This window comes from Propithecus coquereli, unplaced genomic scaffold (assembly GCF_000956105.1).
Source record: "Propithecus coquereli isolate 6110/MARCELLA unplaced genomic scaffold, Pcoq_1.0 Scaffold459, whole genome shotgun sequence".
In the NCBI taxonomy this organism is placed as follows: Eukaryota; Metazoa; Chordata; class Mammalia; order Primates; family Indriidae; genus Propithecus; species Propithecus coquereli.
This window is the reverse complement of record NW_012150385.1, coordinates 3,305,328-3,316,203: the sequence shown is the minus strand read 5'-3', so window position 1 is coordinate 3,316,203 and position 10,876 is coordinate 3,305,328. Positions and strand designations below refer to the sequence as shown.

The 10,876-nt window shown below is 50.2% G+C and overlaps 1 protein-coding gene across 2 annotated transcripts in view; it reads right to left on the bottom strand.

Moving 5' to 3' along the window:
- TNIP2 (TNFAIP3 interacting protein 2) overlaps window positions 1-3,567 on the bottom strand; it is a 15,506-nt gene extending 11,939 nt beyond the window's left edge. For both annotated transcript variants that reach the window (XM_012655062.1, XM_012655063.1), the window contains exon 1: window positions 2,277-3,567. In XM_012655062.1, coding sequence (XP_012510516.1) covers window positions 2,277-2,555 — 279 coding nt within the window. In that variant the 5' untranslated portion in view covers window positions 2,556-3,567. The remainder of the gene's footprint in view (window positions 1-2,276) is intronic.
- Between the last annotated feature and the right edge of the window lie 7,309 nt (window positions 3,568-10,876).

Below are 10,876 nucleotides of genomic sequence, written 5' to 3'. Positions count from 1 at the left end.
GTCAGCAGGGCCATGCTCACTCTAGGGAAGAATCCTTCCTTGGTTCTTCCAGCATTCCTTGGCTTATAGACACATGACTCCAATTTCTGCCTCTGTCTTCAGATGGCCGTTTTATACACCAGTCATTGGATTAAGACACACCCTGATTCAGTACGACTTCATTTTAATTTACTACATCTGCAAAGACCCTATTTCCAAATAAAGTCAGTTTCTAGGTGGACATGAATTCTGGGAGATATAGTCTAACCCAGTATAGTCCCCTTTCTCTCTCCTTCCCAAGCAGACCTTATAGGGTGCCTAGTTGGAGGGTGCAGCCCAGCTCATGGCTGTCCCCATACCAAGAGCTGATGGAACTGTGAGAGAACAGGAGCAAATAGGAATTATAAGAAAGGCAGTACACTGAGCCCTGACTGCATGTGTCAAGCCATCAAGATGTGCCCTGGGGAAGCAGTGAGACAGCAAGACCCCTCCTCACTCTGGAAGAGCTTGAGCTTGGTGGGGGAGCAAGGCAAAGAGTAAGGACAAAAACTACCACAGCCTATTGTCAAGGGCGTACCCTACCCTATTGCCCTCCATAAAGAGTGTGCCAGAACAGGGAAAGAAAAGTTGGAAGGGAAAGAGGGCTAATATGCCAGGACCAGGCTAGGCCTGTGAGGCCAGTCCCCAGGGTAGTGACGGGATGGGGTTGAGTAGTAACAATATTCCAGAAAGTCTTAACTGAAGAAGGTTTGCACAGTTATCCAACCAGTCCTTGTGTTACAGATGAGGTGAGGTCTTGGGTCCCACTATGGCCACAGTGAGGGCCGCAATTCACTGGCCTGATCTGGCCCCATCACATGCTGGCCACAGATGCAGTGGTCAGTTCTTCCATACCTCTGAGCCTCACCATCCTCTCCGGGAGCTCTCAGTCCCTACTGGTCCAGGGTCCCTGTTCCTAATGGGCTGGCTGACATGGCCATAGGAGAGAGCAACCTACCAACAGCTTGCTTCCTCCGATGGCTTTAACTCTGCACTGCTACCTCAGTGAACCCACAGCCTCTAGGACGTGATAAACCTCTCCATTCTTCCACAGGTTCTGTGATTGACCTCAGACTGAATGTTGGGATGAATAATAAAAACATAATTGCATAAGATACCAGATCATTAAAATGCTCCTTAATTAAAGATCCCAAAACAAAACCTACATGTCAGAAGTGGGAGGACCAGTAATGCTGGGACCATGGACTTGGTTCTATCTGGAGCCACAAGGGACCTGCGATGAGTTCCCAGTTAGTGGCCACAAATATAGAGGACACTGAGGACACACGTGAGCTGAACATCAATGGCCACCAGACTGCGAGTATAATCCTGCTCTGGTTGTGAGGTGCCCATATCCCCTAACTCTCCCATCAACATTCTGGCAATGAATTCTAGACGGTCCCTTTGGGTTCCTGCTCTGTACTCATCTGTGGCTCTTGGTGTCCACAACACTAAAATCTGTTGGCACAGACAAGATGACCTCCAAATTTCCCTTCTCTGATGAGTCATGATCCACCTTCCAGAAAGAGGGAGAGAGCAAGAATGCGGAAGACATTTGGCTGCTGAACGTATTTTAAATAATGCAGATATTGACAACATAACCACATAGACAGCATGAACTCAACCATGCCAAGTGTATGCATACCATATGCACAGAGGAAAAACAGGAAGGAACCATGTCAAGACATTAACACTAGCTATCCCTGAATTGTGAGACTAAGGTAGCTTTTTTATTCTTTATTTTTATTTTTCGGATATTCAAAATTACTCTTATAATCAGAAAAGGAGGTATGTTTCTTTTTCTCTCTAAAGTCAGGTTGTGGGGCCAATCCTGGAAACAAAAACTATCTTTCACAGGCTACACCTTTTGCAGGCTTAGTTTCTTTCCTGAGAAAACTGGGATAATAGTCACGAACCAAATGGAACAATAGATGCCAGAGTTCACCCAAATGTTTGGGGCCCTCACAAATAACTGTTACACAAAAGTACTGTTACTCTTACTTCTCTCGCGCTTATGGCTTTTCATAAAAAACAGACGTAAAGTAACATCAGTGACAAGGAGGATTGAGAAGGAAAAAGGATTTGTCTGTCACCAGGGCAGGCACAGAGCTGAAGTGCTACCAGCGAAAGACACGTTCACAGGTGAGGACTGGAAGGGACCCCAGAACACAACATCCCGGAACCAAGGCCCCTCACCCCCTCGCAGACGCGCGCCCCTCACAGGCACACCCAAGCCCACCGCCCCGCCAGCCCCGCACCTGGCGCAACTGGGCCTCTGCAGCGCCGCTCTCCTGCTGCCGCAGCTGCTCCCGCAAGCGCGCCACCTGCTCCAGCAGCGTGTCCACGAGCGATGGCGCCGCGTCCCCCTCGAGCGCCGCCAGGCGGGCGCGGAGGCGCGCGATGAGGGCGTCCCGGGCTGCCAGCTGGTCCTGCAGGCGCCGCAGCCGCTGCCCAGCCTCATGGTACAGGCTGCAGAGTGCGGCGGCTGCGCGCGGGGTCCCCTCCCGCCCGCCCGACCCCGCGTCCCAGGACGACATGGCCGCGGCCTGCGTGGAAGTCGCGCGTCCGCGCAACTTCCGCGCCGGGCCCGCCGGGCTGCCGGCCTTCCCGGAACCTTTCCCGGCGCGCCCCGCCCCCCGCGAGAGCCGGGCCCCGCCCCGAGCCCGGCCCTACCCACCGCGAGAGCCCGGCTCCGCCCCTGCCGTGCGCACCTTTGTTCTCAGGTCCACCCCACGCGCACCCGCGGTTGCGGGGCCTGTCCCAGTGGCCCCCATCCCCGCTGTATCTGGGGAGTTGTCGGGGAGCGGACCCCGGCTGTAGCTGGGGTTTAGTGTTCAGCGGCCTCTGATGCAGCTACTGATGGGAAACAAAGGAGTCGAAGACGACCGCCAGATATTGACCTGAGTGAGGGGCCGAATCCGCCCCCGGGGCCAAACAGCAACAGGAAAAGGGTGAGGTTCCAAGAGCCGAGCTTCCAGCGCGCCAAGCACGTGTCATTTCGGTCACATGGGACAGAGTCCAGAGAGGTGCCCTCCCCACCCGGAGCACAGGGCCATGGCCCAGAGCAGGACCCCAGGCCCCTGCACACCCCTTTATAATGTCGCACGTGTGGGTTGGCGGGACAGCAGAGGCAGCAGGGAGCTCGCCCTTTCCTATCCTGGCTTCTCCATCCTTTTCCTCCCCACAACCTCCCACACAGTCGCTTAACGTTTTTCCACAGCCGAGTGTCCCCGACAGTGAAGCCCAAGCACACATGGGGTCTTTTGGGTGTCCCCTGCTCCGGATCCGGTAGGGTTCTCTTCCCTGTGTGTGTGCACTCGTCCTCCCCTCGTCCCCTTTACATGATCCACAGCCATGCTTGCGCTGAGTCCAGGAAAACACTCAAGCTTTAAGAATCAGGCAAGTCTACGAGCGCAGCCACATCCAGCCAGGTGTTTGTGGCGCTGATGCTGGGCTGAGCAGACCTGGCTCTGCTATGGAAGGCTCCTTCTTACCTGTCAAAGCCTGGGCTTCCTCTCAGCAGAAAAAAGGTCGAGTGAGTGCCCTCCCTACCTGGTAGGAGTGTTGTGGGGACTGGAGGACGGAGTGTACCCTTGCCCAGCACAGTACCTGTGGCAAGCCCACAGGCCACGTGGCTGTGGACTTCATACCGAATTGGCAGGGACAGGGGTGGAAGAAATGAAGTAGCACTGGGCCCGGAACTGTTAGAGGTGGGGTGAGTCTTCACTGCACTTGCTGTATGTGTAGCCTGGGGCAGGTCATCAAGTGCCCTTGAGCCTGGTCCCTCAACTGTTAAACAGGCATTGTGCAATCCACAGTCTCTCACTCAAAACCCTCCAGGCCAGATATGTTTTGGAAATCAGAATCTTTGGGTTTCAAATAGGTACATATAATTGGGGTAGCCAACATCCCAAAGTATCTCTCCTTCCAATATCCATGCTCTTGTGTGGTGCCCTCCAATGCACTGGGTAAGGCTGATCTTTGTAACCAATAGGCTACTGCAGAAGTGCTGGCATGTGACTTCCGCTGCTAGGTCACAAAAAACATCTTGGCTACTGCCTTGCCCTCTTTTAGAGCACTCACTCTGAGGGAGTGCCATATCATGAGGACACGCAAGTAGCCCTGTGGCAAGGAACTGAGCCTTCATGCCAATAGCCAGCATCAACTTACCCGCCATGGCGAAGGAGCCACGTTGGAATTGGATCCTCTGGCTCCAGTCAAGCCTGGGAAAGACTGCAGCCCCAGCCAACAGATTGACCCCACAGAGACCCTGAGCCACAACCAACCCAGATAAACTGCTCCTGGAGTCCTGACCCACAGAACCTGGAGTAATAAATGTTTCCTGTTGTCTTAAGCTGCTAACATTTGGGATAGTTCGTTCCGTAACGATAGAAAACTAATAACTGAAATATTACTTTGTGCTCCCACTGGGGCATGGTACAGCACAAAACCAGATAAATCAAGATTTCTGCAGAGACAGGATGACCCTTCAAACTAAATGAGATAAAGATCGGGAAAAGCCTTATAGCTGTTCAGGTCAGATTTTGCACCAACTTTAAGAAAGTATTTTAGGTTTCTGAGCTTTTTGGATTTCAGAATCATGGATGAGGAATCACAAACCTCCAAGAACACCTGACTTACTGATGCGATAAATATTCACCAAGGCCACATGGGAAGTACTCAACATGGTCATGCCTTCAACTCAGATTCAGGTCCTGGGCCAGACACTGGGGATTCCTGGGCAAACATTGTAATGGTGAAGACAGATCCCTTCTCAAAACAAGAATAAGTGCAAAGTAAGGAAATTTTGTTTAAGGAAAAGAAGGGGAAAAAATTATATAAGGAAACAACTAAAGGGCTAAGAAGGAGAAATGGGAGGCACCTACTTGAGGAGAGTGATTAGAGAGGAGGTGATATTTCAGCTGCAACCTACGAGACGACGAGAAGGAGCCAGACACGCAGAACTGGGTGAGTCCACAAACGGGCACAGCATAGAGTTTGGCGGGAGCTGATACAGGGAGCATTTGCTTTTCATGTTCTGCAACTCGTTTGGATTTGTGCAGTGTAGGATTAACTCAGCAGGCTTAGGGTATTCAAACCCTGCACATTCCAAACAGGCCTTGGCCCTTGAGCAGCTCTCAGGAGGTAGCTGCTAAGCTCTTGGAATATCCACTCTGATAACTTAACTGGGGACCTTGGGCCGCACCAGCTAGTCTGGGCTAACACTGTGATTTATGATGGGGTCCTTGGGTCATGACATATGAACTTGACCTGTGGAGGGGCTGGAGACTCAGTGACTCAGGTCAGCCAAAGGGGTGCTCGTGCCTCGAACCCTTGACAAAAACTCTGGACACCAAGGTGAAGGTGAGCTTCCCAGGTTGGCAACACTCCGGGGATTGCTGGGAGAATAAATCAGTATAAATCCACTAGGGGAGGACACAGAAGCTCCCACCTGGTCTCCCTGCTCTTTGTGCTTTTTTCCTTTGCTGATTTTCATCTGTGTTCTTTTGCTGTAATAAATCAAAACTGTGAGTATGACAGCTTGTCTGAGTTCTGGGAGTCCTAGTAAATTCCTGAACCTGAGGGCTGTCTTGGGGACCCTGACAACAGGGCTGTTTGCAGTGAATGTGTACTATTTATTGTGGTAGATAGAAGGTTGCTCTCAGCTTTTCATCACCTCCAGCCACACCCTTTTGCCCCATGACTTTGGGTGCCTGCCCCAGAGCAGACCATGTCTACCTCCCTGCCCACTCCACACTGGACGGCCCTCCTTTGAGGAGTCAGGGTGGGTGGAGTGGAGCAAGCCGGGGAGGGTGCGGAGTGGCCACTGGAGGGACAGGACAGATTGAGCCCAGACATTCCTGTCCCCAGGACCACCCATGGACACTTGGCGAGGACCTGCAAGACCAGGCTGGGCTCCAGGAGGGGCACGAGTCTTCCCCAAAGCCCCATGGATAGGGGTGTGGCTAGGGCCCTGCTGGCGCTCCTCCCTCTGGTGCAGCCGAGTTAGGAGTCACCCTGCCCCTTGTCCTGTGTGTGGAGCTCATCCATTCACCTCATAGGACTCTTGGGAAACAGACAAGTGTGGGAAGAAAGTGGATGGCCCCAATGGTGTATTTGAGTGGCTTGCAGCTACCATCACATTTGCTCCCGAGAGACAGACAAGGCAGAGAAAATCCCGGAACCCATTTATGAGTCTGAGACCTGAGCCCAGGGTGGGCTACTGGCAGGCTGAAGGCCACAGGAAGTAGAGAAGGGGTCTCTGGAGTTTGGTGAGGAAGTATTCAGGCAATACCATCCCAGTCCGGGTCACCCAGCTCACGCCATTCTGTGGTGTGAGGAGGGGGACTCCCTCCTGGGTCCCTACCTCTTACCCTCCTGGGACAGGACACCTGCCACCCGCCAGTGGAAGTGGGGCTGGCTCTGGGGCTGCAGGCAGTGAGGACACATCCCAGGGAGGGCCAGATCCCTGAGAGTGGAAGAGCAGTGGGAATAGGACCCTCAGGGTCGGGGCTGGCCTTGGGAGGGCCCTGAGGCCACACCGCCACAATGGCCAACCCTGTGCCCACCCTTAGCGCCGCTGGAGGAAGACCCCTGACTTGCGCCCAGAATCATTTCTTGGCTGACTGATCAAAATTCTCATTCTGCAGGATTTGCGTTCAGTTACTGGTGGTTGCAGGTACCTCGGGTGGCTTGGCACATGGGCAGAGCGCAGGTCGTCTGACACCAAGGGCCCGGGCAGAGCAGAGGATGCAAGGCCCAGCCTGGTCAGAGACCTTGTGCTGGGCTGCGGGGTGCTTGGTGTGCACCTGAGGCCCATGGCGCCACCAGCGGGACCTCAGACTTCAGGGGCTGGTGCGGGCCCTCCCAGTGAGTGTCCACAAGGGGGCAATGTGGACCCACCAGCGTGGGGACCAGAGCTCAGGCTAGCGCAGGTGAATGTGCTACCCACCCTCACCCCGCTCCAACGCACAGCTGAGCCCCGGGTGCCCAGTCCCCTGTAACGAAGCCTGAGCGCCCGCACACACCAAGGCCCGGCTGTTCCTGGGCACGGGCAGCTGCTGCCAGCCCCAAGTGCCTCCTCACTGCACTCCACAGCCTTGTCGGTCTCCAGGCTGTCTGGGAGGTGCAGGCGCCCTTCCAGGCTGTCTGGGAGGTGCAGGCGCCCGATCTGCTCTCTCCAGCGAGCCAGGACGACAGACGTCTCAGGGATGCCTCTGACACAGGAAGGAGAAATGGAACAAACAGAAAAAGGACAACTGGAAGGAAGCAGAGACTGCTCGGAGGAGCCAGCTTAGACAACACCAGCACTGACATCCTTAAGAAGGAAAGAGAAGAGGTTGTGTTGACCATGATAGAACTGCGTGCTACAAAGAAGGAACACTTAAAGAATATAAAGAGCTCTTGGAAACAAAAAACACAACCATGGACATGGAAAACCCAGGAGAACAGTTGGTCCTGGAGTTCAAGACCAGCCTGGGCAACATGGCAAGACTGCATCTTAAAAAGAAAAACTTGAAAATGAAAGAAAAAAAGGAGAAAAAGTATTAAAATACCAGTCTACATGGTCTAACATCTACAGATTAGGTCCAGAAAGAGAGAACAAAGGGAGAAAATCATAAAAGAAATAATCCAAACGAATTTTACAGAAATTAAATCCAAGTTTCCAGATTGAGAGGACCCACTGAATGCTCAGAACCAAGAATGAAAATAGATGCATACTTAAGGCACATCGCTGGGAATTTCAAAACGCTGGAGGCAAAGAGAAGATCCTATGAATGTCTAGAGAGAAAGAATAGGTAATGTACAAATGACCAGCACCAGAATGGCTTCGAATTTCTCAACAACAAAACTGGAAGCTTGATGCCAATGGATGAAAGCTCTCCAAATACTGAAGTTAAATGATTTCTAACCCAGATTTTTGTACACAGCTAAACCATTAATCATGAGCGAGGCCTTTTTAGAATGATAAGGCTTGAAAAAATGTATGTCCCTATGCCCTTTCTTAGGAAGCTACTTGAGGGTGTGCTCCATCAAAAAGAGGGAGTAAACCAAGAAAGAGGCAGCGATGGATCCAGGAAGCAGGGGACTCTACAGGAGAGAGGCGTGAAGGGCCACTGGTGAAGGGAGGTCGGGGCTGGAGGCTGGGCCCCACGCTTGCAAAGCAGAGTCTCTTTCGAGTTGACACAATACCTGATACACTGCAATGCCTTAGGGGAGATTTGGACATTTGGCAGAATTTGGAGTTGAATTAGTAATAGAAAATTAAGCAAAATTTAAAAGACAGCATTTATGAACTCCAAAGGAAATAAGAAGTTGAGCAGGAAAGGAAAAGTTATCATGATACATTGTGTGGCTCAGATGGGAATAGGGTTTATGCAGTATCATCATGGTGTAAATTGTAACTACTCATCTAAACCAAGTGATGATATAATGATATTGGAGGTCAGGAAGAACTAGTGTGTTGTGTTAGAGATATGGAGGCAAAACCAGAAGAATGAGCTGAAAGTTGAAGGTGGTTGCCTCAGAGATGGAATGAGGGATGGCGACGGCTGTGACTCTTTAAATTAGGTGCATGTGTAACTGACAAAAATAAAAACCAAATTGATAATACACATTCAAATGAGTTATGTGCCCAGTTTTACCTTGTTGGTAAATTGGCAGGATGTGAACTTGTGCCTCAGGATCGGCTCTTTTTTTTTTTTTTTTTTAAGAGACAGGGTCTTACTCTGTTGCCCAGGCTGGAGTGCACAGTGGACTGATCATAGCTCACTGCAGCCTTGGACTCCTGGGCTGAAGTGATCTTCCTGCCTCAGCTTCCCCAGTAGGTGGGACTACAGGTGCGCACCACCATGCCTGGCTAATTTTTGTATTTTTTCTAGAGACAGAGTCTCGCTATGTTGCTCAGGCTGGTCTCAAACTCACCCTCGAGTGATCCTCCTGTCTCGGTCTCCCAAAGTGCTGGGATCACAGGCATGAACCATCTCACCCAGCCAGGATCAGCTCATTTTGTGCAGCCCTAGAATGTGTCCCTGTTGTCACAGTGTCCATCTAGAACCCTCTTAAGTGTGGGATTGATAAGGAAGCTAATATTTTACCAATTTAGGTCTGTGCACACTGGTAAGGGAGCACCTCTCAGCAGTCTCCTGCCCTGAGCTCTGCTAACACAGGAATGGAGCAGCGTTTCTGTTGGGGGGGTGCCAGTCACACTGCAATGGTAGTCATACAACAGCATGTCAACATGCACAGTCCTGTCCTGCTAACACCTGGCCAGGGAGCATATTCGTGCAATTGGGTGATTGTCGTTGACTGATCTTATAATAAGTAAATACATGAATGTAGTAGTAATAAATGAATGTGTGGTAATAGATGCTGCTTTTACTTGCTATTATATATTAGTGTACCACTAAGTTTTATCTTCAATAAACAAAATGCTATCTCATTGTTCTCATTTGTATTTATTTAATTACTAGTGAAGTAGAGCATTTTCTAATCTATTTTGTGCTGCTATAACAGACTGGGTAATTGATACACAACAGAGATTTATTTCTTACAATTCTGGAGTTTGGAAAGTCCAGGGCCGAGGGGCCCCCATCAGGCAAGGGCCTCCTTGTGGCATCATCCCATGGTGGAAGGTGGAAGGACAAGAGAGCACATGTGGGAGACAGAAGGGAAAGGGGCCAAACTCATCCTTTTATCAGGAACCCACTCCCACAATAACTAACCCACTCTAGCAATCACTCCATTAACCCATTTGTGAGGGCAGAACCCTCATGACCTACTCTTAAAGGTCCCACCTCTCAACATTGTTGCACTGGGAATTAAGTATCCAACACCTGAACTTCAGGGGACACATTCAAACCATAGCAAACATGTTAAAAGTTGTCTTATTGGTCATTTATATATTCCTTTTTTGCAAACTACTATTTGTGCCCATTTTCAACTGAAGGTAGAAACTTCTAAATAATTTATAAAAATTCTTTTTATATTTAGCCTTTGTTAATGGATGCATTTTGCACATATTCCTTCCTAGTTGGTGGTTTTTTTCTCTCCCTCCCTCCGTCCCTCTCTCTCTCCTTCCTTCTTTCTTTTCTTTCTTTTCTTTCTTTCTTTCTTTCTTTTCTTTCTTTTCTCTCTTTCCTTTCTTGACAGGGTCTCAGTCTGTCCCCTAGGCTAGAGTGCAGTGGCATCATCATAGCTCACTGTGACCTCAGACTCCTGGGCTAAAGTGATCTTCCTGCCTCCCAGAGTAGCTGGGAGGTGTGCACCACCACACCTGGCTAATTTTTCTATTTTGTATAGAGACAAGGTCTCACTCTTACTCAAGCTGGTGTCAAACCCCTGGCTTCAAGCAATCTTTCTCCCTCAGCCTCCCAAAGTGCTAGGATTACAGGTGTGAGCCACTGCACCTGGTCTTCATTTTTGCTTATGGTGTTTTTTTATATTCACTTTTTTTTTCTGGTCACTTTTGTGTTGCCATATCTACTGGCTCTTTCCTTTATACTAAAAAACTGGTTGTTTTTACTTTTGATATTGTACCTAGGAAGCCTACCTTATCCTCACAGTGTGTAACCATCTATATGTTCTTTTAATATGTTTTGGGGTTCTTTTCTTACATGTTAAGTTTTTGATCTGGCTGAAATTTATTTTCGCTATAAGATGTATTAGGGTCTCTCTTCCTCTAATGGTTAGCTAGGCTTCCCAACATTATTTAAGAATGAGTTGAGGCCCGGTGCGGTGGCTCACGCCTGTAATCCTAGCACTCTGAGAGGCCGAGGCGGGTGGATCGCTCAAGGTCAGGAGTTCGAGACCAGCCTGAGCAAGAGCGAGACCCCCGTCTCTACTAAAAAATAGAAAG